Genomic DNA, 27,242 nt, shown 5'->3' with positions numbered 1-27,242 from the left:
GTTCTATCAGATGTCATTACAGGAAAGAGATGGGACTGACTTATGTGACAGGCAGATCAATACTGTGCAAGAGAAAATAAGTATGAAATTTAAATTTGTGTCGTTCACCTTTTGCACATCATAGTGAAGCCCTCTGATGGCAAATCCTGGAAGGTAATCGTATTTCTTGAGTCCTTCTGGATACTGGAAAATATTTCATGAGAAAGCAGTTAGTTTAGTGAAGCAGTGCCGGATATTTAAGAAATTTTTTCCAGTTGACAAGAGAATGAAGAATTTGGTATACTGAATTAGCCCCCTAGACCACCAAATCCCAGTACCCTCCATCCAACAGTGGCCTAAGTGAACCAAAAGATGCCCAAAAACTATACTGCAACTGCCAAGATTTGGGATTCTACAAACTGGAATGTTTGCTTGGGCAATTGATCCCTAACTCCTATACCAAATACCTAGTGCCCTGAAAAGAGTAACTGTATCTTGAGACGGGCTTGAAATCCACTTACTAAACCCATCATATAAGGGAAGTTTTTCCCAAACAGCATGAGAAAAAGCTATACTAAGCCACCAATTTCTGAATGATTTAAACTTTTGGAGTTTTATTTCATTTTAATAAAAAAAGAAGCTATTCTAAATCTTTGTGCTCATTATGATGAACTTCAAAATGTGAAACACCTCAGGGCTCTCTTCCCAGGTGTGCAGACAGACAATTGCATTGTATTTACTGTTGCTCAGAGCTCTGCCGAGCAGCCACCAAACAAAACTGACATAGTTGAAATCTTTTCTGAGCAGCAGTGAAATGAAAGAAGCTTGTCAGTTTCATGCTGCTGCAGTTGGGGAAAAAAGCTTATACAGTCCCCCCCAAAAAACAGCATAGGTAGACACTGGAGCTACTCCCTGGGGGATGACAACTCTCCCCCCCCCGCACCCACCTACACATGAAAAACTATTAAGAAGGGGGGGCAGGGGGCTTGAAAGAGGTTGATGAATCAGAGCTTTCTGCTGCCCACACTTTCTCACTTAATCACAGAAAGGAAGCTGAGAAATGGGTAGAGTACTACTAGAGGGAGTGGAGTTTCAAGTTGCAGATACTTTCTAGCTAGAACTCATGCCAGACAATGAGAGAGATCCTAATACCCTCCACCCTTCCCAGTATCTGGGACTCTTCATCAGAGAGTTCCCCCTGGACCTTGCAAATACAGATTCTCTCCCCACCCAGTCTTTTACAGCTACCTCTGGCTAGTAGGTGGTCTACTATGTTTTCCAAGCCCTAGTAATGATAGGTATTATTAGTCAATATCATACATTCCCTATTTAAAAATTCCTGGCATCTATGTCATCCTACACCCACAAATTCTACACAGACTGCCTTTTTGTATGGTCAGTGATTTATTTATAAGCCATATTCATCATGGCAGATGCCACATCTGTTAGCCTGCGGTGAGCAGACTATTCATTCTGAAGATTGTAAGTGTCCTATTCTGTATGCATTAGTTGGGTTCCCTAAAGAATCACAATAAATATGTAAAAAGAAAAGGAGTACTTGTGGCACCTTAGAGACTAACCAATTTACTTTAAAATTGGTTAGTCTCTAAGGTGCCACAAGTACTCCTTTTCTTTTAAAATTGGTTAGTCGCTAAGGTGCCACAAGTACTCCTTTTCTTTTTGCGAATACAGACTAACACGGCTGTTACTCTGAAACCAATAAATATGTAGGATCTCATTCCGTACCCATCACTATGATATCAGAGATCCTGGCAGAAGATGTAGGCTGGAATTTGAGAGAGAGAGCGCGCGCGCCAGGGTGTTAAGATGCCTAACTTATCAGGCTCTTTTGAAAATCCTGGCATAAATATACTGGTTCTTTTGATAATATTTTTTTCCATTTTCTGGAAGAATCCTGCATCCCAATTTTAAATGGATTGGTACAGGCTGTCCTATGTCCCAATACTTAGTTTTGCTCCACTGTGAAAGAATGGGTGAGGCACAGAGCGTGTGGGGAGAGAGAATGAGAATGGACCTGAAGCCCTAAAATGACAGGGGGAAATACCATTGCAAAACCATTGTGTGACATGGTTAGGACACTAGGGAAAGTAGTGCAGCTTCGGCCACACACCTATAGGAATTTGTATATATTGAAGTACTCAGCTTTGTATTTCTTTTCTTAAATGCAAAAAGTGCTGCTACACTGTCAAATAAAACAAGACAAGAGAACATAGGCACATCCAATGATATGATATATTTAACAACTTAGTCTAGAAAACTCATTAAGTCCCATATAACTAACTATAAAAATAAAATCACTTGTTTCTAGGGCTACATGGGCCCATCATTAGCTCAGTACTGGCTGTTGCCCATCTTCTGATTTGGGGTTAGGAGGAAAGAGGAGGATAGATAGATATATAGATATAGATAGAGTGGTGGCAATGTTTTTTGTGTTCTTTGTTTTTTTTAAAATAGTGGCAACTCTGAAGACGCTCAGACATTTGCAATGTTACAATAAGTCCCAAGGGAAACGGATTAGCAGACAGAGTGCCAGGTTCATGAAATATATAATTACATAGCTATCACTACAACAGACCATGTATACATACACAGTGGTAATAAAACAAACTTTACAGGGAATGCTTTACTAAAAGATTTTGCGGAAAAGAAAACAGTAAGATTAATGAAAGAAACCCATCCTATTATCAGAAGTTTACCTTGTACTGTTCAATTAGTATGTCTCTGGCAGTGTTGAATATCATAGAGTGTAATAAATTAGAGTACTGTGCTAATGTATAATCATAATCAAAGCCATAGATCTCAACATCTCTCAAGCTGATCTCATTATTTGCGTAGATAGCTGCAGGGTTAAGGAGATTGCAGACTCCTGGTGGAAGAAGATCTGGAGGGGGGATTGGGGCAGGGTGGAGAGAAAAGAAACCATACATTAAATTTAATTTATTTTTAATCTGGAAGCAGTTACTTTGTAAAACAGTGCTATTTTTCCCCTCTAAGGAAAGGGATTTGTAATCCTGCTGTCAAAGTCTAATATTAAAACTACTAAAATATTTCTTCCCATGAAAAGGCATTATAAAGTTTCCAGCCACGCCTAGCGAACATGGGACCTGTTTAAAACAGCAAGATTAACATTTATTTAGTGACAAGATGTAAAACAACGTTACTGATTTTCTGACCTATGTAACATTAAATAAAACGGATTTGGGGATTTAAACCTGCCAAATTTCTGGATCACAGCAGCTAGTCACCTGTAGCACCAGCTGGACATGCTGTGTGATAGGTAACTGTGGTATGCAGAAAATATATCCTTTTGTTTTGATGTCAAAATATGAACAATCTAGACATCAGTTGTAAGAAGTCAGAATTATTAAACCAAAGGTCTAGAAGATACTGTTTGTCATCCACTTGCCATGGAACTAGAAAGACTTCACAAAAGAAAGAGTTATTCACATTTCGTCTGGTTGGTTATTTTATTTTCTTCTCTACTCTTACTTCACCCTCCGCTCCCCATGTACACTGAGAAAGATAAGCAGTTTAAAAACACACACACGGCTCCTAGAAAGCGCAATGCTGATAAAAATTGTTTATCAGAGTGAAGCAGAGAACCTAGTGCCAAAAGAGATCTCCCAGACCTTACAAATTTTCTGTGACTTTAGAGGAAGGTACATTTTAAGTCAATCATGAGTGCAGTGTTTAGCTCAGTTGCATAATGGCACAAAAAAGTTTTTAAATAAGCCTGGTCATTCTGAGTGCTTATGTATCCTCTCCCCCAACTGGCTACCGTAACACCACAATGAAGCAGGGCAGACACCATCTCAAGCTTGCCATTGTCCACAAACTTTTGCTACAAGATGACCAACTGCAGTAAGTGCTACTTCCTTACATAAAGTTCCTTAACTTTGCTCACATGGGGGCAGGGGGAGACACAGAAGGGAAGGGGAATAGAAAGGGGACACAACATAGCACATTACTCACCCCACCCCATAAATAAAATAAAATGTGCTTTCTTCCCTTAGAGATGAGCCTCTGTTATGGGTTCCGTTCCTGAGCACTCCTATCTGCCTCCCATTCAGTTGTACACACAAACCAAAACAGTGTTTCGCTATTCCAAAATCAACTCTGATTCTCAATTTGGAGCAAATCAAACTATTATACATTAGATAGTGGCACTGGCTGGTTTCAATTAAGACTTAATCTGTTACTGTTACAGAAAAGGTGAGGCTCACTGCTGTATTATCCTATGTGAAACCCACAAGTGCACCTATTGCTGACTCAGTAACAGACAAGTGATCACAGTAGCAGAATATTTAGACAAAGTAATACTTGAGCTATTTTGAAGGTAGGAAAGGGAAACCAACATTATGAAAATGTACCTCACCTCTGGTCAGAATCCCCCTCCAAGATTAGTCTGAATTCTTCTATACTGCAAGAACTGCAGCAGAACTGTTATAATGGAAAGCAAACCTCTGAAGCTGAGTGGATGGCTTGGTGACTACACAGCAAACACAAGAGCTCTCTTCCAGCTTTAAAGCGCTCTGACTTGCTGTGCTCAAGGGGGTGATTTTTCACACCCCTGAGCCAGCAAGTTAGAGCACTATAAAATGTAAGTATAGCCAAGCCCTAAGCTGGAGACAGAGTTCCTGGAAGAGGCTGAAGAGTGTGAATGCATTTGTGGACATATAGAGTCCTTCAAGATCTTAAAGAAAGAAAACAAAACAAAACCTCCAACAGCAATGTAAACAATATTTCAGAGGTTTGTTTATGAGGTGATAAATATTTATGTTTAGAGAAAGTCTCAACAGGCCCTTTATTTCTTTCTGACCCTGAAAACAATGCATGAACGTGTGACATGCTGACTTTTTCATGGCTGGAGGGCATAAGTTTTTGGAAGGAGAAGGGAAGGGGTGGGGGGGGAAGCAAGAGGACCCACCCAGCTCACCACAACAGGATCCAAACCAGAGGGGTGAGCACCTTCATCTCCTGTTGAAGTCAGGGTAGAACAAACCACTATGCAAGCTTGCACCACACATCCTGTGACACTTTAGGGTTCAGTGAGAGGTTGGGTCACCACCTGCCCTGCAACTTTGGGTGCCTTAATGATATGCTGCTGTGACTCTCAGCCCAGACACCACCACAGCCAGCAGACAAGCACACAGGTCATACCCCGATTTCCACCAACCAGGTACTGTTTGTTGAATCACTCCAACACCCTCACAGTCCCGAATTCCCCCAAAACATTCTGCCCTGTGACACTCTGCTGGGTTTCCCAGCAGTGTGAGTTGCTGTGTTACCCATCTCAGCCCCAGCAAGTGAAAGTTTCACTACTGCTAAGCTCTATGACAACTCCTTGAAACACCAGCTTGTCAAACCATCAAACTAGAGTGTGGAAGAGAGACAGCCTCTTCACTATAAAGACATGGGGGCTGAATCTCAAAGGATAAGCAATTGAATCAACTGATTGTATACAGTATTACTGTATTATAAAAGTGTATTGAGTAACAGGGTTTCATAAAAGACCTGACACTCTGTTGATTAATATAATTGTGAAATGTATGCATCAACACAATATGAAGAATTATGGATATTCACAAATAAGATTTAAAGTCTGACTAAATACAGGGAGAAACAGGTTCTCCCCCAGACAGGAGAGAAGGTAGCTGTCTACCTGTCTCCAGTGTAAATTAAGCATTGCAGAATCAAAACAATCAAGCTCCATTTACATACAAATCAGCAGGGAGATGAGAAGTCAAGATGAAGGGAAGAACAGCAGGAAACCTGCCTGCCTCCTGAAACAAAGTCAATTTGCTTGGTCTGGTCTTACTTTTCAAAGAACATATTTCAAAAGTTACTGAACTATAAAAACAAAGGGAGAGAACCCCATAGTTGTCCATCACTTTGGGGGAATCAAGGGACCAGAGCTCTTGAAATCACAGGAACACTGGATCCTTCAACCAAGTGGGCTGAAGTCTCTGGAAACCGAATATAGGTGAGAAACTTACTCAGGCAAAGATTGCACCTTGCTGAAGTTAAGTTTTAGTCTTAGGCCTGGTCTACACTAGAAAATGAGGTCAGTGAAAAATCCACACCCCTGAGTGGCATTGTTAAGTCGACCAAAGTTCCCACATAGACAGCGCTAGGTTGACGGAAGAGTTCTTCCATCGACCTAGTTACTGCCTGTTGGTAGGTAGATTATGTACTCCAAAGGAGAATGCCTCCCTTCAGCTTAGGTAGCATCTACATGGAATTGCTACAATGGTGCAGCCGTGACACTAGCATTTTAAGTGCAGACACATCCTCAGAAGCATATTTTTACTGTTAGTTTGTAACCATTTCTCTCTTTACTCCTTTTACTTGGTATCAGTTAAACCTGACTTTGTTCAATAAACTTGTTTTACTTTCACTAAAAACCAATTCAGTGCTGCGATTGAAACAAGAGTGTTTGTCAAACCCCAGTTAAATTGCTGAGCTGCAGTGTACTGTTTCTTTAAAGGAGCAAAAAACTTAGCTGTCACAGAGTCTGGCGGTAGCAACATTCTCACTTGCTGAGGCCAAGAAGGGTAACACAGTAATTCACAATTGTGGGCAGAGGCGGTACTGACCCACTGGAGGCCTAAGCAGGAATATTTTTGGGTGTCTCTCCCCCCCCCCTCTAAAAAAAGAGAATGGAGGGCCCTCCCCTTGAGCTGCTTGGGGCCCTAAGCAATTTCTTAGCCTGCTTATGCCTAGCACCAGCACTGCCTCTGGGAACCTCAGCAGCGTGTCACTGGGCAGATGGTTTGGGGGAAATTTGGAACTGGGTGGGTGTTGGGGCCACTTGGGCAGTAGAAGTCAGGGTGTAACCTGCAGACGTGTCTGCTGGCTGTTGGTATCAGAGCCAAGAGCCGCAGCAGAATAGCATTTAAGGTACTGCCTGCCTTGCAGCTCTGGGTGACAACCCCTCGCTGGTCTGGTCTGAATCCCAAAGCTCCGCGCACCCTTGCATCCCCTCTCCTGTAACGCCATGCGCAGACTGACTTCTCGCTCTGCAACTGCATAGTGCTTTGCTAATTCTATCCAGACCCAGTGTGATGGTGCGGGGAAAATACGTTATGCTATTGCTTGAGCCATGACTCTCGGGGGGGGGGGGGAAGAACTCCATAGCTATCCATCCCACAACTGTCACCAAGTCAAAAATAAAACCGTGCTGGTCCTTTTTGAAGTTCTTTAGGCGTAGGGAGCAAGTTTTATGTGTGTGCATAACGGGAGTTAGCCAGTTTACCAGGCATCAAGTGTTTCTTTGAAACCAATCAGTTTCAGATGTTTCTCTCCCATCCAGCCTACATTGCCACCTGTCCCCTCTGGTACTCTCCCACCCCTATGCTGGGCCACTAACTTTGTTCCACTCCAACACCTTAGGTGGTCATCCATGCCATTGGCACTCACAGAATACATGTCCACCCACCTTATTTAAAACCTTAAGGGAACCAATGCTGTAACAGAAAAACTTTTCCATTTTCACCTTCTTTGCTACAACCACTTTGTGATCCACACACTCCCTTCTTGGATCTCTCCCCAAAATTAAATCTCAGTGCAATGTTTTCACCACACAACAGTATTTAACCACTCAAGTACTCATACTATGATTTTTCCCCATTCCTGAAATACTCCTCTCTTTGTTCAACTCCATCTTTAGGTAGATCAAAGAACAGTTGCAACATCACTTGGCTCTAGATAAAAAGCTTTTCCTCTGCAACGTACGTGGCTCTCCCCACGTATTTGACTGCATCTTAAAACAAAAGCTCCAGATGCTAACCTGAGATGCCCATTGAAGGAAGGCTGTGTACTGCACAGACACATATTAGGTCAGTGCCAGGCCTGTGATACATATCAGCTTCATTATAAATCATTTTGTCTTTGGCAAGAAATCAGGCTCAGTTTCATGTCATGGCCAGCATAGTTGCCTTGCTCACCAGATGATACCATGATAGCCTATGACGTACCCAGATGGCAAGCTGTTCACTGTTATAACGAACATGGCTCTGATACTCACAAGCACCATACCAAGCCATCTTGGTATAAGCTCTTTTTTTAAAAAATTATTTATTATTAATTATTATTATTATTCAGAGCAGGATTTCCTGTTTCTTCTAGGAAAATATCAAACCTTTAATGTTACACTTGAAACAGCATCCCAGACACTTAACAGGTCATTTTTATCACTACTTAACATACAGCTCACTCTGGTGGACTTTCCATTTAGGTGCCATTTGAAAGCTTTTCAAGTCAGGTGAATTCAGCTGAAATTAGGAATTACTGAACTGTGTTTTGGCAAAATAACCACCAGTCCAAATTCCCACCTTCCTTCTGCTCTTTAAGGTGGAGTCCCAACAGGTCTCCCTAGCAGGCCCACAGCAAGACACTTCAGGGCTTTTTTGTACCTTGCCTGAAGTGAACAATGCCTCTAATGGGGAGAGGGAAGTACTGAGCTTTTTGAGAGAGTCACCCTTCCTGCATTATATAGATATTTGTTTTATATTCTCCATGTCTCATGTATGACTCTGCTAGATATTATAACAACTTAAGACATTAAGTGTGTATAGCTGATTGCACATGAGGAACATGGATCTGAATTCTATTAGGAATTACATTTGACCAATTACAAGCCATGAGGTATGTATTGCTCTTTCAAATTCTGCTATGCTCATGGAAGGTGTACATGTATGTCACAGAGCATATCCGACTCACTAGAGCAGAGGTGGGCAAACTATGGCCCGCAGGACCATCCTGCCCAGCCCCTGAGCTCCCGGCCGGAGCTCACACTCTGATAGGGCAAAGGGAAAGAAAACAAGCTGCAAGTTGCCTGCCGGCACGGGGAGTCCCCAGCAAATTCAAGCTATCCTATACCTGCTCTAGGGCTGGGCAACAGGCACAGAATCAGGGAGCCATAATTGGTTGGTAGTTCTCAATTTCCACCCTCTCTCCTGGGTTGCCTTGTGTAGGGAGGGGAGTCATCCTTTGCTAGCTGCTCCTCTAGGCCGTGGAAGAGGCAGTTGAGTCCATATCCAGCTCTCCCTGGCAGGTAAGGCAATGGAGCACCCAAAGCTCTCCTGGAACTGCTAAACAACTGTAACAGTGAAAAGACTCCAAGTCCTAACAGCATCCCCAGTTCATATCAGCTTTGATGGGGGGCAATTAGGGAGGTAGCATCTGCATCTTCTCCCCAGAGCAATGGGGTTAATTCAAACTCTTCAGTTTAAAAATTGCACAGCCTGGCTCAGGGAACACATTTTCAATTCATGATCAAATACAAATGTTTTTCTTAATACAGTCACTCTTGAGGGCCACAATTGTGGCCCTCAAGAGTGACAATTGGCCTCAGGGCCAGAGTTTGAACACCACTGCCCTAGGTGAAAGGCTCATCATACAGTAGGAGAGAGACTAGTCCTACAATATGCACTTCAAATCACTAGGTCAGCACCAGAAAGACTTCATTCCAGGGCAGGTCAACATCGTGTTGCTCGGTGCGCCCAGCAGCTATGACCAACACATTTAAATAGGTGATGCTTGGAAAACTGGATGACAGGCTAGAAAAGGAGAAACTCCAGTGGAAAATGGCTCTTGCAAGCCTGCTAAAAACAGGGCTGCTCCTTGCACTGAAATCCTGCAGCATTTTGCAGTTAGCAGCAATATCCTAGTTAGTCACTGTCTAGTCAGCATTTTACCCAGGCAGCAAGTATACGAATTAATAGATGCAGTATCATTGTATGGGCAAAAAGAGCACACTCTTGCTACAAAAAAAAAAAAATTGCATAATTGTAATTTATTACAACTGCCTACTAACTCTGCTGTGGTTAGGGAAGCAGTCACATTGCCCTGTTAAAACATGACTGCTCAGGGACTTCTAAATCATCTCATGAATATACTCCCTGTGATGAAACTTGGCATACGTACTTCAGCCAGAAGGCAAGGGTATTGGTTAGATCTTTTTTGCATTTCTGCAACCACTAAAATGCCTGCAACACCCTTCACCCACTAAATATGGCAAGTCATCTGAAATATTGACCAGCTGCTGGTGCTAATTTAAAAACACCCCCTAGGTTCTAACTTGCATTGGCTCTTGCACAGCAATGTTCCACAACTGTTACAGCTCAATAATACCTAACACCTAAAATGAGAGCACAGTTGTTAACAGTTGGGCAATTTATTAAAAAAAAAAAAAAAAAAAGAAAAAAAGAAAAGAAAACTTCAGGATCCCATATGACCTATGTTGACTTGAAAAACGTCCAATCATGTATTGTGCATTTTCAGATCCTATTTTTAACCAGCGACAGATAAGAGTACTCAGTAATCCAAAGGAGACTCTCAACACTTCAGTGTCAGAACCAAAATGTTTTAAAAAGACAGTCCCTATGCCCCCCAAGGAATTTAAAATGCCATACGCATTAGCTTCTAAATCTCATATGTTTAGTACCAAGTAATAAGAAAGACTAGTGATAAGACGCACTATATTTGCCATGATTCTCCTCCATGTCCCACATTAAAAAGCACTCTGCATGCAAATTACCTTTTTTGCCTGATATTTAATCACCTGCCTCAAATATGCAATTAATAAACCCCAAAAGTGTCTAGTTTCATTACTGGTTCCAAGCACGTCTTTATTATTTTCCAAAGTGGTGTTTTGTAGGATGTTACAGCAGCATCTGAAAAAAAATTTAAAAGTACCAGTAACTCCTCACTTAATGTCGTAGTCATGTTCCTGAAAAATGATACTTTAAGCGAAACAATGTTAAGCAAATCCAATTTCCCCATAACAATCAATGTAAATAGGGGGGTTATGTTCCAGGGAAATTTTATTTAAACAAACAATTTAATACTGTACACAGCAATGATGATTGTGAAGCTTGGTTGAGGTGGTGGAGTCAGAGGGTGGGATTTTTCCCAGGGAATGCCTTACTGCTAAATGATGAACTACCACTCAGCTGAGCCCTCAAGGGTTAACACACTCTTGTTAACATAGCCTCACACTCTACAAGCCAGCACGAATGGAGGGAGGAGATACAGCATGGCAGAGAGAGACAAAGTGTGTGTGTGTGTGTGTGTGTGTGTGTGTGTGTGTGTGTGTGTGTGTGTGTGTGTGTGTGTGTGTGTGTGTGTGTGTGTGTGTGTGTGTGTGTGTGTGTGTGTGTGTGTGACAGATCCACACACCCCATGTGTGAGAGAGACCCACCCGCATTGCTCCTTTAAGTATACTGACCCCACTCTAAGTACACTGCCTTTTAAAGTAGATCACCAAGTTGAGACAGCAGCTGCTGCCAGGAAGCTCCCTCCTTCCTGAGCCCTGTCATGCTCCCCCTCCACTCTGTGGAGGAGCAGCGGGCAGGAGAGGGGGAGGACACACTGACCTTGGGGCCCCTCTTCCTGCACAGCAAGCAGGAGGCTCCCAGGAGCAGCTCCAAGGCAGAGGGCAGGAGCAGCACATAGCAGTGGGGGAGGGACAGCTGAACTGCCCGGCACTTGACAGTCTGCTGTGCGGCTGCTGCACAGGGAATTTAGGGGGGCTGCCGGTCCACTCTGGTTCCACCAGCTAGCTCCAACGGGCTGCTCTTTCTGCAAGCAGTGGACAAAGCAGGTGGCTGCCAAACGAGAGGGAGCATTGTGCAACTTTAAATGAGCATGTTCTCTAACTGATCAGCAACATAACAAAATAAAGTTAATTGGGACGATGTTAAGTGAGGAGTTACTGTAGTTAAAAAAAAAAAAAATGTTGTGACTAAAGCAGCCAGTACAGGGACCTTGTTCTTATGGTAGACATCTTCCAGCACCACAGATGGCTCTGTAGTATCAAGGCAGTAGGCTCCATCTTGGCAAAGACCAACAGGACTTGTGCTCAAAGTGCAGGTCTAACAAAGGGTATTAAATGACAAAAGATGATGCTGAAACAATGCTGAGGATTTGACTTTGCTGTTTTTAAAGTAGCAATTTCATTCTAAAAATACTTCTCAAGCACAGATATCTAGAGCCTCACAAAGAGCTTCAGGTATTAACCTCATTCTACATTTGGGGAAACTGAGGTAGATGGTGACTTGCTTAAGGTGACAGGGGTCAATAACAGAACTGGGAACTGAAACTAGAGATCTCCTGACTCCCAAACCCAAACTTTAAGTAATTCGTATAGCACCTATTGCAGTAGTAATTCTTGGGACATTTAGCTACCAGTTCTGCCCAACAGAAACTACTTAAGTTGCAACATATTATAAATGTTAGTTTTAAGAGTAGCCTACAACAAGTGATGCTACACTGAGAACCAACAAGACAGAGCCACCTATTTTTTGAGCCTTTGAGTCTGCTTGAGACTTGCAACATGTTCAGAATGAAAACATGCTAGATCAAAGAAAGACATCTCTACGATGTACAGGGATCAACATCAAAAAAAGCCTACACTTCTCTTCTTATTTTATACTATCTCATTGAAAAAAAAAAAAAAAAAAAGGGAGATACTGAATGTGTTTTGCAGTATTACTCAAGGCAATCCATTAACCCACACAGTTTACATACTTGAGTTTCTTACACAAAGGTCAAACACATGCAGCAACAACTTTACAGCTACCATCTCCAATCCTCTCTGCAATCCCTTTTCCAACCTCACTTAAATTTCCCAATATCATGTTTTCCCATCTCTTAACTGCTATGACCTTTTTCTTGCTTTGGGCCTAATCTTTCAAGGGGCTGAGCACCTCTCTCAGTTTGGAACTGTGAGCAACAACAGGAGTCCAGGAGGACATTTCCAGATCAGGCCTTTTTGCATGCCCCAAACTCATCAGCTCTCGGCTCAGCCATAGCCGAGAGCATAACATATTTAAACCACATAACATATTCAAAACTACCAAACCACTCCCAAAATATCACCATTTCCCCTGCAACCTCACCTCAGGAACTCTGGTATCTGATGTCACCTTAATTTATTTTACAAATTTGGGAGGCAAGTTTGCAAGTGATCTCCAAAATATTGTTAAATTCAAAACAATTCTCCACTGAAAGTCACATGCATTCCTTAAATCCATGCTTTAGTAAGTGCTTAATTTGTGCCTCTGGGCTTGGCAGTTCATAGCCCTGGGACCTCTGGGCTTTCTGCATCAGTTATGAAAGTAACAAACTTGCTTGAGCCCTGGCACCTCTTTCATTACAAATTAAGCACTGGCTTTAGTCTCTCCCAAAATCCAAGTTAAAGCTTCAATTTACCATAGTCTCTCTTCAGCAGTACCTAGAAATGGACACGTCTACTAAGTCTCCATAGCCAAATCGTCACTTGTTTTCCACTTTTGTCAGAATTCAGTACCATAATCTCAGTAGCACTAACAAAACAATCAGATCTTACTCCCTTGGACTCTTAGTGGTCAGAATACGAAGGAACTGACATATTGGTTCAGATTAATTCATCCACCAAGCCTGATGTTCTGCCTCCAGCAGCAAATAACTGATTTTTTTTGGTTTGCTTTATCTGAAAAAACTCCTAGAACATACATGGGCACTATGCAGTATTGTTAGCGGTTGGTCCTGGATGGGGTTGAGGAAAGAGAAGAGTGTGACTTCTCACTCCAGCTGTAATAAGATTATCCCCAGAAGCATGTGATTTTTGTTACCGCCTTGTTCCTATATGGCTCATTCTTCCCAGAGCATGCCTCTGCCATATCACATTTATTAAAATATGGAGACCACAGTACAGTATATAAACAAATGCATAAGCTAGACGAGCGGTTAATATATAAAATGTTTTTGAGTGGTGAGGTACCATACATAAAGAAAGCTGTACTGAAAAAAAGTACACAATAAGTAAAAGTGCATAATTCTAATCACATCAGCTTTTGCATAGCTATTAACTTTACTGCCATGTTCGAGCACACCATGGTATAATGCATGTCCAGTACTCCATGAAATGGTTGTGAACTTCTGATGCATGGTGCTTTCCCGCACCAAACCCATATCATTGCTGTTTAGTGTGTGTAAACAGAAGCTTCCCTATATATTATTCTGTTCCAACTCTGAACCAAGCAGCCACCAAAAGCTAATTACAAAAGGCAGAGTTCCTATTTACATCTTGATAAGCATTGATAATGGGGAAAAAATGCAGAAAGACATGTTTTATCGGTGAAGAAGAGTGTTTGTAACATACAGAATTTGTAAGATTTACCCAAACATGACATTGATTCATCAAAGATCTGACAACATTTTCCACTGTAGTCAGTCTCTCAAACATTTGCAATTCAGCCACAGAGGCTCATTTGACACAGAAACTTGAAATAACTGTCAGTCAAGGAGCAAATCTTTGACATCAGATTTGGCGTAAGTCAGTTTTAAATCATAAACAAGTTATGGGACACAAAGAATTCAGGATTTACACTTTTTCCTGCCAGGACTCAACAACTGGTTGTGTGTGTTTTCACCTGTGCAGGTTATTAATCACAGACCTTTTTATACAGTGTATGGAAAATACCTTACTGAAGGTTTGAGAAAAGCACATTAGTTACTTCACATATTGTGCACTCTGCATTTGGTACTCCTAATCATATCGCACAGATTGACATCACAGATATATCACACACAAATGCAGACTGTTGTAATAATGGAAACAGAAGAAGCCATAGTTAGTCATGTCAAGAAGTCTGCAAGTGAAGTTGCTAAATAAACATTTATCAAGAGATTGTACTAGCTTCTATCACTACATACATTCAAGATTCAAAATTTTAAATAGAGAGGTTCTCGCTCCTCTTTTAATACTAGCATAAAACAAAAGGAAAAATGAGCTCCAAGATACTGCTAGAGCAACATTAGGACTCCGACAAGTTGGAACTTTTTTTGCAGTTTGGGGCTTAAAATGAACATACCCATTCTGACAGCATGTACTTAACACATCCTATTGTCTCTTGTGGAAACACAGTACTTGCCTTTGCACATCCCACTAAGGAACATACAGAACCTTACATTTTATAATCTCATTTTTCTTTTGTTTGAAAAACACTCAAGATAAAACAAGCAAATATAAACAGAAGCAGCACTGTCTTCATAGATGCATATAACTATACAACAGGAGCACTTCCTTCCTCTTCCTAACAATAACAGCCTTACAAACAGCTATTTCACAGTAGAAAAAGAAAAGTCAGACTGTACCTAGCCTTGCAAGGGTGCTTACTCAGGGCATTCCAGGGATTAATAAACCCACAGGAGAATATCCCCCTTTATGTTGTGCTGGGTAAGCAACTGCCTAACAAACTGTTTTAGAAAATTTAGTGAAGAGGTGCTGAAAGGTGCTGGTTTGACAGCCTTGGAGACTGAAGTCCTGTATTTAACCACAGAACAGGTACAACACAAGTACTGGTGACATAAGTTTGCCCATGCCTAATATCTTGATATAGAAAGTATTCCAAAAAGGAGTTCTGTATCCATTGCCTTGCTCATGTTTACAAAAATTCAGAGTCATAATTCACCACCAGTAAACAACCACGTTGTCAAAAAGTGCCAGTGTCCTGGCAACATTAAGTGGCGATTTACAAGTCTGAGTTTTGCTGGGGCAGATGCATGTCCAATCCATTAAGGAAGGTGGCTACTAGTGCCCGCTACAGTGATGCTTTTGTAGCGTGGACGCTGGGGCACTACAAACTGTACCCAGACCAGCACCCTGGGCAGGGCCCGTGGTGTGACCCACCAGGCAGAGGGCCTGCCCACCTGCTGACTGCGAGCGCAGGAGTTTGCTGCCGCACAGCCCCGGGGGTGCACGCTTGGAGACTGACCGCAGAGCATTTTCCCTGCGGGGGAAGCGGCTGCCTGAGGCGGAGCCGGGATGGGGCTGGGTCTGACGGGTGGCTGGTTTGCTGGCAGCACTTCAGTCTCTAGCGGTTCCCCGTCCTCCCTGTGCCGGAGGCAGGGCACAGCCCGGACCCCGGGGGGAGGGCAGCGTGGCCCGGGAGCTGAGAAGCAGTACGAGGCACCGCAGGAGGCGGCAGGCCCAGTGCCCCGAGCCGGTTCTTACCATACACCAGTTTTTTCATCTCGTGGTATCTGGCCCATAGGTAGGACTTAGTGTCGGCGCCCTCGGCAGGGCTGGGCTGGCTGCTCAGGGGACTGCCTGCGGCCGGGCTGGGCTCCGCGGCTCTCCGGGCTCTGCCAGGGACTGACTGGGGTGGGGACTGCCCCGCAGACTGGTGCTGAGCCCTTTGCTGGCCCCAGCCCGCCCGCCTGCCCTCGCCGGGGCCGCTGCTGGCGGCGGAGCTGCAGCTCTGGCAGAAGACGGCGGCGGCCAGCTGTAAGCCAGCCCCGTTACCCTTCCACAAGCCGCTGCCCGCAGTCTTGAAGCCGACGGCGGCCATGGCCTCCCCGCGGCTCCCCGGCAGGCGCGGAACTTAAGACGGCCCCGAAGAACCGCAGCCCTCTGGGAAGGGTCTGAAGCCCGCGCGCCCTCCCATGCACGGCCGCCGGCTCCGGCCACCCTGCAAGCCGAGCGCCCAGCCAGCCGCCCGCTGCCCGGGGACCGCGGTAACTAACTCCGCGCTGCCAGCCAATGAGCAGCCGAGCGAGGCGGGCCACGCGGCCAATCCTCGATTCTGCAGAGGAGCCAGCGTTCGGGGGCGGTCTCTCCAGACCAGCAAGTCCCGTCTACACCGCAGCCACATGTGGGCCCCAAGGCTGCGCGGCGGCACGGGACTTGCAGTTCTCCCAACTGTTTCACTAGGGACCTGGTCAGGCAAGCGACGCGCCAAGTACTACAGTTCCCATGAAGCATTTCGCCAATATAGCTGGAGGGTATTTAAATATTGTTTATTGCAGCTCTGCGGTAGCGATATTCAGGGCTTTGCGTGGTTGGGGGGGAGGGGGTTTGGTGTGCGTGGCAGCGTGGGGGGAAGGGGATGTGACTTCCCGTTCGTCTAAATTACTATTTCAAGGAAGGAATTGGAACTCAGTAGCCTGAATTATTTCCAACTAGATTAACCACAGAGGAAAGCAGTAAAGAGAATAATTCTTCCCTTACACGGGAAGATGGAGTAGATGCATACCATCTTCTCCATATCAATTTCTGCGGCCCTATCTATATTAGGGAACTTAAGGGAAAAGCCTATTAGTGTTACCACCAATTCAGCTGTACTGCTGGAATCTCTATTGTAGACAATATTCCATCCTCCTCATGCATTTTTACAAGTCAGCAGATTTGAAAGCTGTGTAAAAAAAACAAACAAACAAAAAAAACAACAAACCCTGGAAGTTGTTGGAGCATTGTGTACACTAGAACTCCGCTGGTGCTACCATAGATGCAGCCAAAACAATTTTTAAACAATTTCAATTCCATGGCCTATGAGTAAGGCTATTTAGTCATGGGCATTTTTAGTAAAAGTCATGGACAGGTCACAGTCAATAAACAAAAATTCACAGCCCAGTGACCTGTCCATGACTTGTACTATATACCTCTGACTATATATTGCACATATTTGGTCCAAGTACAGTGGTATGTTAATTTATTATAATGGCGCTGGATTATGTATGTTATTTTTGCAGAACAGGGATTGTAGAGGTGCCCTGTTAAGTAAGGACCAGATCTAGATGTCCATGTGCAAACAGAACTCTATGTATCAGTTTGAAGATTTCTAAAATGGGAGGTAGTATAGAGGCAGACCACTGATGCCACTTTAGCCCTGGCAGAATGAGACCAATGAGACCTAGCTATTGTCATCATAGCTAAGGTACAATAGGACTCAATTCATAGTTTACACAGGCACTGAATTAAAATGGCATTCCCTTTACACAGATCTCCAAAAGCTACAAAACATCTTTTTAATTCTCAATGGTCTTAGTTCTATCCATGTATAAACTCAAAGCCCTCTTGACATATAGGGCACAGAGCTCAGGAAGCAGAGTATATCCCAAAAGTGAAAATACAGACAGGCACCTTGAAGAAAAAAATGCCTGTCCCAAAACCAAAATTGTCTTAGTTTCTACGCTGGGGTTACTATTGCTTTTAAAACAACTTAATGTTGGGATAGAGAGGGAGGTTGCTGTGTTTTGTGTATTTCATTCTTCTACCTCAAGGATAAGCTGCTGCTCAAAAACCCCAGTGCAGTAACTGGATCATCTGAAAATGAAAACTGGCCTCTTGTCAGTTTCCTTGCACAAGCTAGCCAAATGCAATTGCACCTTCTACTGCACATGGATGAACTCTCTCTGAAATGCAGAGTCAGTGGCCAAGCAGAGCCAGAAAATAAATTTAAAAGTGAGATGGATACATCATTAACCTTTTCTGTTATTTGATGGGGTTTACAAGACATAGCAATGGAAAGCCACATTTCAATATTAGAGTCTTGTGCAGATGTGCTTGGAGTGCCTTCTGTACAGCTTCGAAGCTTGGAGCAGGTGTACTGCAGAAAGTAAACCAGTTACTTTCAAAATAAAATATTTTATTGGTATCCCCAAAATGGGGGAAAGAGGCAGAGCCATCAGCTCTATATCAGAGGTAAACACATACCCCTGCTCAGGATAGGATTTCAGGTTTGACATTCTCTGCCCATTTGTCATTGTGCATCACTGATCCATTGGCAAGCTGCTTCACTGCACAGTACTATCTATCTCTTAGGAGGTTGTTCAAGGTGTCCAGCAAATGGGACGCCAGCAACCACTTCCTCCCCGGGGGCAGTTTCACCAGGTTCGCCGACTGGCAGTTCATCCACTGGGCCCAACTCAACTGCGTTCCCCTCAACAGAGCCATCCGCGACGGCAACCGGGACAAGCGCTGCAGGAAGTGTGGCTATGCCAATGAGACCCTGCTCCACGTCTTGTGTGGATGCAAACAGCACTCCGGAGCCTGGCGGCACTGCCACAATGCCATCCAGAACCAGATGGTGAAAGCCATCCCGCTGTCCCTGGGGAAGATCACCATTGACTCCGCCATCCCTGGGACAGACAGCCAACTGCGACCCAACATCGTTGTGACAGATGCAGAAAAGAAGAAGGTCCTCATGGTACATGTCACAGTGCCATTTGAAAACAGGTCACAGGCCTTCCACAAGGCCCGAGCACAGAAGGCGTTGAAGTACACCTCGCTGGCTGACACCCTGAGAGCCCAGGGCTATGATGTCCAGATCCACACCTTGAGTGGGCGCCCTGGGAGCATGGGACCCCCACAATGAGCTGGTACTGAGAGCATGCGGAGTCGGTCAACGCTACAGCCAGCTCATGAGACAGCTCATGGTGTCCGACACCATCAGGTGGTCCAGAGACATCTACACAGAACACATCACAGGTCACCGCCAGTACCAGGTCAAGTAACCGAGAATGACGACCAGGGAAATAACCCACTTCCTTCCCTGACACCCCACCCATGTACTTATTCTCTAGACCAATACAGACTTAGACTCTTAATACATACCATGGGTGGTGTACCCAAGCCCATTTATCCACTGACACTTTAAAAACTCTCACACCGCAATCTGGATCTGTGCTGGTTATGTGATATGAATGTACCTCGTGAACCTTGTAATCAATACTTGCAATATCCCGTAACCTAACCCTAAGCCCAGATGAACTGTACCTTCCCTCTTAACTTTTGTAAATTTGATTTTAAACATTAACTTCAATAAAATTTTTAAATCTCTTAGGGTTAATTCAGTTTCACTTCTCCAGGCTGACATTTGGGGGGGGTGTTCCTCAGTCTAGGGAAAAGTATGTGTTAATTTGCTTATTTGAAGATACCATTTGACTAGATTCCTCAGCTTGGGTCTCACACCTCCCTGTGAAGCCCTGGAGTCAACTCTTCTCTCACCAGAGCCTTGAAATCACAGGAGGGGTTCGGTAGTAACCAACAGTCTCTCCAGTGAAGGAGACTTTTCCTGGTCTGCTGCACAGGTAAGCAACACAGAAAGTTACTCAGAGAATGAGAGACATTAGCAAGTGGGACGAACCCTGGCCGAGGGCCCCTGACGACAAAGAATGCTTGCAAGGGGGCAACACCCCCTTTTAGGGCCCACACTCTGGCCCCTCGCTTGAGAGCCTCCGGCAAGGGGCCAACACCCCAGCCCAAGACGTAGCACCCGGGCCCCTTGCCTGAGAACGATCGGCAAGGGGCCAATGCCGGGGGCCCAGAGCCTGAGAGCCATCGGCAGGGCGGGAGAACTCGGTCCCTCGCTGGCCCCACCCGCCGAGCCCTGCAAGGGGCGGCCCCGCCGCAGGCGGTGACGGAGAGCAGCGCCCCACCGCAGTGCGCTCGAGGGGGCGGGGCGATAAGCCCCAGACCCACAGGGGCTGAAGGAGACTGGACAGAACACGAGACGGCGCCACCATAGCCACTGGCGCTCTCTGTCTCCTGGTAGGCCCCGCCTCTAGGCGACAACCCCCTCCACAAACCGCGCTCCTTAGGCCCCGCCCTTTCCAGCCGCTCTGACCAATCAGGCACGCGGCAAACCACCCTCCTGGATCACGTGCCCGCTACGTTTCTTCTGCCGGCTGCGCTGTCTTCTTCGCGTTCCCTTCCGCGCCCGGATTGGGACGGGGTGTGGGTCGTCGTCCTCCGTGCGGCTCGCGAGACGCCTCCCCCGATTGGCTGCACCGAGGGGGAGGAGGGCATGTGCGGATTGGGGACCGTTATCTGAGTGACCGTTGGGGGCCCCTGAGACCGCCACGCAGGCTGGGGGAGGGTCTGGGGCTCCCCGGGCAGGAACTCGGACAGTGGCCTGTAGGTTTGTTCTTTGCGGGGTGGCAGAGGGCCCCTCCCTGCCCCACCAGCGTGCTTGGGGAGAGGGACGGGGGTTAGCTGTTAGCTCCAGCTGGAGGCTATTGGGTGTGGACGGGAGTCGGGGTGCGTGGAAGTAACGCAGCTGGGAAGACACAGGAGGCGAGAGCGGACCTGACTCCTCTCACCATTGCTCAGCTGCTCCTCGGGTGGGAGGGAGGGAATGGTGTAGTGACGAAGACCCTGCTGCTCTTGTTTCCTGCGTGACAAGCCTTTCCCTTCTCCCATGTACACCCCTCAACACCGTAGAAACAACCAGGGCTTGCAAAAAGAAAAGGAGGACTTGTGGCACCTTAGAGACTAACCAATTTATTTGAGCATAAGCTTTCGTGAGCTACAGCCACAGTATGCATCCGATGAAGTGAGCTGTAGCTCACGAAAGCTTATGCTCAAATAAATTGGTTAGTCTCTAAGGTGCCACAAGTACTCCTTTTCTTTTTGCAAATACAGACTAACACGGCTGTTTCTCTGAAACCAGGGGTTGGTTGTGTTTGGGCTGGTAAACGCTTTATTTGACTCCACAACTCTTCTTTCTTTCAGCTTGTTTGGGGGTGAGACCCTATTGCCATCCCTGAAATGCTGGTGAGGAGAAAAATAAGATACCTCTTGCAGCTGGTGCCTGGAAAGCAGCACTTTGGCATGTACAGATTCCTTCCTTTCTTCTTTCTCCTTGGGGGAGCCATGGAGTGGTTTATGATCAATGTCCGGCTTGGCGAAGAGACATTTTGTAAGTGGCAGGAGAGTATTGTCAAGTTGCACATATTCCACTTTTGGATCCAATATCATCTTCTCTAGTGAAGTGGGATTGCCCATCTCTGCAACTTGCACACTGTTACCAATGATCTACTATCCAAAATACTCTACTATTCCAGGATGCACATTTCATTTTTTTGACCTATAAACTACAGCTTTTATTAACTAAATCCCCATAGGCATGCTAGAGCACACCAGTGCTATTTTTGTTTACGTAGCAGCAGCTTTCATTAGAGTTAGTTTAAAAAAATTTAAAATCCAATTTAAGATTTTAAGTAACAAGCAATTAGCATCCACTTTAACAAAGAGTATCCTTAAACTTTAAACGCCCATTACATTTTTAAAAATCTGAAAACTAGTTGCTCTGTATTTTATATTCTAAGACTTGCCATTGCAGGTTCTGTTTTTGCCTGAGACCAGCTGAAAACACTCACCTAAAGCCCTGTCGGTAGTAGAATCAGAACCATCCAAGCAAAGCAGTTTGTCAGTATGAGGGTAGTAATCCAGCATATTGAGTGCCACGCTTTTAATCCAGCTGCAATTTAAGATAAAACATTAATTCGGCTGTTGTACACCTGAAAGATTAATGAGTTACATTAAAGTGCCTTCCTCTCAGCAAGTAGCTGTTTACCCAAGTAAACTCTATGAAAGCAATGAATTAGGTTTTTGGTTTTTTTTTTTTAAATAAAGAAGCCTCATTAAATTTGTATATAGGGGCATTTCAGAAAGAGGAACTAAGTAACATTTCAGTGTTGCTGTTTGGTATGTAGGAATACTTTCACATATCCTGATGTTTTCTACATTTGCAAACATCTAAATATATCATTTCCACAGCTGAAAACTAATATATTTGCCCAGTTTGATGTCTCACATTAGGTGCTTTTAGTGGGTTGGTTGGTTTGTTTTGCATGTAAATCTTCCATTGGCACTACTGCTGTATGGTAAGGTTGTGAAGAAAAGCATGTTAATTAGAAAGCATCCTTTGCATTTCTGCAGATGAGTTTATTTTCTTCCATATAACAGGAATGTCATATACCTAAATGATGTTGCGCTAAAGGCAGAGCTGGCTCACTTAATTCTGCAGTTTTACTTGTTCACAAACTGGCTGTTTTTGTGAAAAACAGGCATACATAGTAAAACTGATCATTAATCATTGTTTTCCATTGCAGGAACTCATCTGGTCATGGGTATTTATTATGAATTAGAAGTTCAGACAGGACCATATTAAGGCAACATGGGGGCTTAGGCATTCTGTGGCATGAGTTAGGGGATGGATGGGTGGTTTCTAGCTTGTGCCTGCATACCATGGCCATGCCCTGTGTACCATGCAGCTTCCTCTCAAGTGGCAAGTGCCACCCAAACAAGATGTCCGCTGGGGGGAGACAGGCACCACCACCACCCAAAGGAGGAAGACTTCAGTCTTCATAAACCTGGAGGGTGGGGGTTGCTAACACCATTCCAGCAGAGCTGTGATTGAGCTGTGGCAATCAAAGACCCCCTTCTCACAATCCTTCGCTGGTGTGGTGTCACTAGGGCCCCCCACAACAGTGGTTTTCAGAGTCAATGCTTCATTCTGTGGAGCAGCTCACAGCTGAGCTGTTTCAGGCTGTCAGCACATGCAGGTAGACTTTACTGTGTTATTTACACTCAAGTTACATTTTCAGTCTTTTCTTTGTAAGCATCAGATCTAGAAAACAGGTTTTGTATTTTGTTTTTTTAAATGAAGCTGAGATTTTGAAGCCTTTGTGATATTCCAGGAACTAGGAACCTAGGCACAGACCTATACCTTAATCTGGCCCTGCCTTCAAACAGGGCCAGATCATATATTTTTTTAAATTTAGTTGTTTCCATGGGAAGGTATGTGTGCATCATATTTCAGGTATAGAAATTTTTTTTAAATGTATATTCTTTCTTGGGTAAAACAGCAATTCAGGGCAAGATGGAAGTGAGAATTTATTTTTTAAAGAGGGTAGATTAGACTCATTAACTCATTCTTTTAAATTCTTGTCAGCATCTACAAATGGAAACTAGCTCTGAAAGCTCCTAAGTGTCAAAATTCACAAATTTAGGATTTTGTTCTTGGAAGATTGTTTGACTCTTCCTAAAATCTCAGGCAAATAATCAAAGAATCTCTTCACGGCAGATGATGTTTACCGTAGGAAACGGTCGGAGAGACAGTATGAGCGGAGGATGGAAGAAAGATGAATTTTTCACTGAACCATTTTGACAGAAATACCCTGAACCCTTGAATCCTGTGAATCATAGTTTAGAGAATTATAACTCCTGTTAAATGCATTCACAAGACTACATCTCTGCAAATTGGACTGTAATGCACTCATTGCCTGGTCTATGAAGCATGGTTTTCCAAAATATTTTGAGTGTATTCTTCCTTCACCCACTTTAGAATCTTTTCCAGTAATATTTTCTGAATAGAAGGGTGAAGAATGTTGTTTGTGCAAAGCTCTGTTAAATAAACTAAACTGAATAAATGAAGTACCACTGCTTCTTTCCTGTGCATGCTGAGACAACTCCCACTGTAACTGGATTAAGCAGAAGAAAAGTAGATAAGTTTTACTTGTATCTTAGCACATATGCAATTTCCATAGTTAGTTAGTTTTGCTTGTATTGATTGAGACAAGAACAGTTTCTGATTTGTTTTCTTTCCACTATACTGCTCTTTCCCCCAAATACAATAGAACAGATTTATGGAAAAATAAGCTTGCTACGCTTGGAGTATATTTGAAGAGTCATCCATTTAGGCCTGACTAAATACATGTATCGGCTGCACTAACTGCAGCCACTCTGATGATAAGGAGATGAATATGAGATATGGTCTTGGAAAAGGTTATCTTTTTAGATCCTTAAGTGTGGAGGGACATGCAACAGAAATATATGAAACACTGAATTATTTTAATTGATTCCTGGATCTATTTCTATAGAAAGAAAATACTGCTCAAGGACAACAAGAAGCTGTTTAAAATAATTTTTTTGGTCTTAAAGCTACCTAGCAGAGCTAAAAACATTTAATATCAATATACAAAGGCATTTCAGTAATAATGCAGGAAAATCACCCATATCATGTTTTGAATTAGAATTACCTATTAAAACTGCAGTGCCAAGCCAAAGTTGTGTGCTGCAGTTTGTGTTAACTTCTACAGTACCTGACTTGAAGCCTAGACTTTCTAGCAATGCATTATATTACAACAAAACATTTCCCTAACAACTTTTTAAATCAAGGGTTATGATTAGGACAAAAACCCAGATGGGCTATGTACTTAAAACTGTCTTTTGCTAATTCCTTTTTAAGAGCCACATTATACAGAAGTGGGTTTTCATTAATTAAAAAGAGACGACAACCACTGCCTCAAATATCTCATCTAGGTATTTGATTTTTAAATGCAGGAGAGGGACTTTGTTACAAGACTGAAGACTATCCAGAAATTCTCCATCACCATCTGCCCCAAAGATTTCATTTTTTAAAGGGCTAGCGCCACTTGTGTTTTCAGAAAAAAAAAGTTGATTGCTAAGAAAACAAAGGTATGACTAAGCCCTATTATACTTTAGAAAAAACATAAGCAAAAAATATCTAAGCAACTGAGAAAGGAATGCAATTCAGAGGTAACAGCAATAGGTTAGATTTTTATTCTGACAGAGTTAAGAATCTTTGGACTGTACATTTTTTAGGGCAGGCAGGGACTTAAGTCTTCATATACATCTGTAAGACCCTGATCTTGTAAACATTTATGCACATGGTTAACTTTAATATCCTAAGTCATTCTATTAAGACTAATTTGAGGCCATTGGGCACTACTGTAACAGATTACACACAATAATACAAGAATGTTGACTTTGCAAAGTCAAGCCCTTAATTAGAAAAATGCCATAATTTTACCTCTACAAAATTTGGCCCCTTCTACATGCAAATATATTATGATAGTGTTTAACTACACTATTTTCTGCCCATGACCTAGCCTTGCATCATTCAGGGCACAGGAGGGCTGGCTCACTGAATTAGCAATTATTCAATATATTGTTTATTCTCATTGTTTAATGTGTGGCCCAAACCCATATTAATTGCACCCTATTCAAATCCAACACTGATGACAGAATTATTCATTTCTTAATTCACTTTTCTATGGTAGTCTTCACTATGGTATCTGAGTGCTTCACAATTATTAATGAATTTATATTCGTCACTCCCATGTGAGATCAGGTGATATCCCCTTTTTATAAATGGGGTACTGAAACAGATATTAACATCAAAAGTGTCCATAAACTTCGGTTGCCCAATTTCAGACCTCTGCATTGTGATTTTTCAGAGAGAGTAGTTAGCATTTTGATAGCACTGTATGTTCAAAGCACAGCTCCCACTGACTTTAGTTGCATCTGTGAGTGCTCAGAACTTTTGCAAATCAGACTCCAAGGTCTCAAGTTGGGCAAGCAGAAAGTGAAAACACAATTAGTGGCCAGCTATGAAAAGTTTGTTCTAAAGGAAACAAATCACCGGTGCAAGTTGTCCTTTCAGTTGCCATTGTTTCCCACAGAACCCATGGCTTTCAGTTACAATGGGGCTGGTGTGATCTGGAATCCAAAACTCTGCACGCTGTACTGCAACACCTGAAACAGAGAAGATGTCTCACCACTGTGGCTAATTGCCTTAAAGAAAGCAATTATATATTTCTTAAAAAGTGTTAATGTAAGCAGTGTCCCTTCTATTCTAACTTTTTGGTTTAACATTTATCTTGTTTGGTCCAGAGGCTATTAGGATTTTTTAAAATTTATTTAATGGTATTTAGATATTTCCCAAATTAATGAACCAAGTATCATGATATTAAAGTCCTAAACAAACATAGATTTGGGCTTAAAAAAAAATCACACAGTAACTCTGGTGGAAGCTGGGACAGAGTCCAGTTCTCACAGTGGTATTCAAATGCCTTAATCATGAGACCCTCCTTTCTGTTCCTGCAATCCTGCCTCATTTCACTAACTCTACACACCTTTGAACTAATGAGGAAGGGGTCCAGACACCTTCAACAGGTCATCAGCAAGGTTGGAGCCTTAAGATCCTCAGCACAGACCTCTGCCACTTGAACTAATGGAGTATCTGATATCAATAGTAGTTTGTCATTCCCTATGTGTAGCAGCACTGGAGGCAGGATAAGACACACACTTTGCCAGTGGGTTTCACAGGTATTTGTTGACTGCAGAGGAATGCTGAGATTCAGGAATCTTGAGTTCCATTGAAGGTTCTGGAGGAGAGTATGACCTAGGGCTAAGAGATGCTTCTTGTCTTTGGCCTCTGTCCTTGACTTCCTCTACCCTACACCTCTCATCATAGTTCCAGTCTCCTTCCCAAACCAGTCTCAGTCTTCCCCTCTGTACTACTCACTTGATCCCCAATCTGTGCCTGTTCCCATTCCCAGTCCCAGTCTTCTCTTTCAGCCAGTCTCAGTCTTCACATACATACCCATAGAGATGGGCTCATCATCTGATTTCAGTCCCTTCCCCGCCCATCCTAAGTGGCCTCTAGTCCCCCACCCTTTCCCTTTTCCCTTGACTGGCTCTCAACCCCAGTCATCTTGCCGAGCAAGTCCCAGTCTCCTTATACCAATTTCCTCCTTCTAGCACCCCTCACCCCAGTCTGGATTTTGTCCCTTCTGCATTCAAGTCAGTGAGATTCCTCTTTCACGCTGCCTGAGATCCAGCGTTAAAGAGCACAGGAATAGAAAATTTCTTACCAATAATTACC

At 43.6% G+C, this 27,242-nt stretch overlaps 2 protein-coding genes across 5 annotated transcripts in view; one reads left to right on the top strand and one right to left on the bottom strand.

The window, feature by feature from the left end:
• NT5DC2 (5'-nucleotidase domain containing 2) overlaps nucleotides 1-16,523 on the bottom strand; it is a 61,934-nt gene extending 45,411 nt beyond the window's left edge. The window contains exons 1-3 of one of the 2 annotated variants that reach the window (XM_077822225.1): nucleotides 16,001-16,523; nucleotides 2,697-2,881; nucleotides 109-183 (exon numbers count right to left, since the gene is read on the bottom strand). In XM_077822225.1, coding sequence (XP_077678351.1) covers nucleotides 109-183; nucleotides 2,697-2,881; nucleotides 16,001-16,337 — 597 coding nt within the window. In that variant the 5' untranslated portion in view covers nucleotides 16,338-16,523. The remainder of the gene's footprint in view (nucleotides 1-108; nucleotides 184-2,696; nucleotides 2,882-16,000) is intronic. The other variant, XM_077822224.1, reaches the window with a different exon arrangement.
• A 3,907-nt stretch (nucleotides 16,524-20,430) lies between these two features.
• On the top strand, nucleotides 20,431-23,986 carry UQCC5 (ubiquinol-cytochrome c reductase complex assembly factor 5). Of its 3 annotated transcripts, none has more exons than XM_077822200.1 (3): nucleotides 20,431-20,575; nucleotides 21,281-21,467; nucleotides 23,637-23,986. In XM_077822200.1, the coding sequence occupies exons 2-3, from the start codon at nucleotides 21,317-21,319 to the stop codon at nucleotides 23,696-23,698; spliced, it is 213 nt and encodes a 70-aa protein (XP_077678326.1). In that variant the 5' UTR covers nucleotides 20,431-20,575; nucleotides 21,281-21,316; the 3' UTR covers nucleotides 23,699-23,986. The 3 variants fall into 3 exon arrangements, with proteins under 3 accessions (XP_077678326.1, XP_077678325.1, XP_077678324.1); XM_077822199.1 differs by having other exon boundaries at nucleotides 20,450-20,683; XM_077822198.1 differs by having other exon boundaries at nucleotides 20,451-20,687.
• Nucleotides 23,987-27,242: the final 3,256 nt, after the last annotated feature.

This window comes from Eretmochelys imbricata, chromosome 7 (assembly GCF_965152235.1).
Source record: "Eretmochelys imbricata isolate rEreImb1 chromosome 7, rEreImb1.hap1, whole genome shotgun sequence".
NCBI classification, from domain to species: domain Eukaryota; kingdom Metazoa; phylum Chordata; order Testudines; family Cheloniidae; genus Eretmochelys; species Eretmochelys imbricata.
Note: the sequence above shows the minus strand (reverse complement) of the source record. Positions and strands in the feature narration are given on the sequence as shown.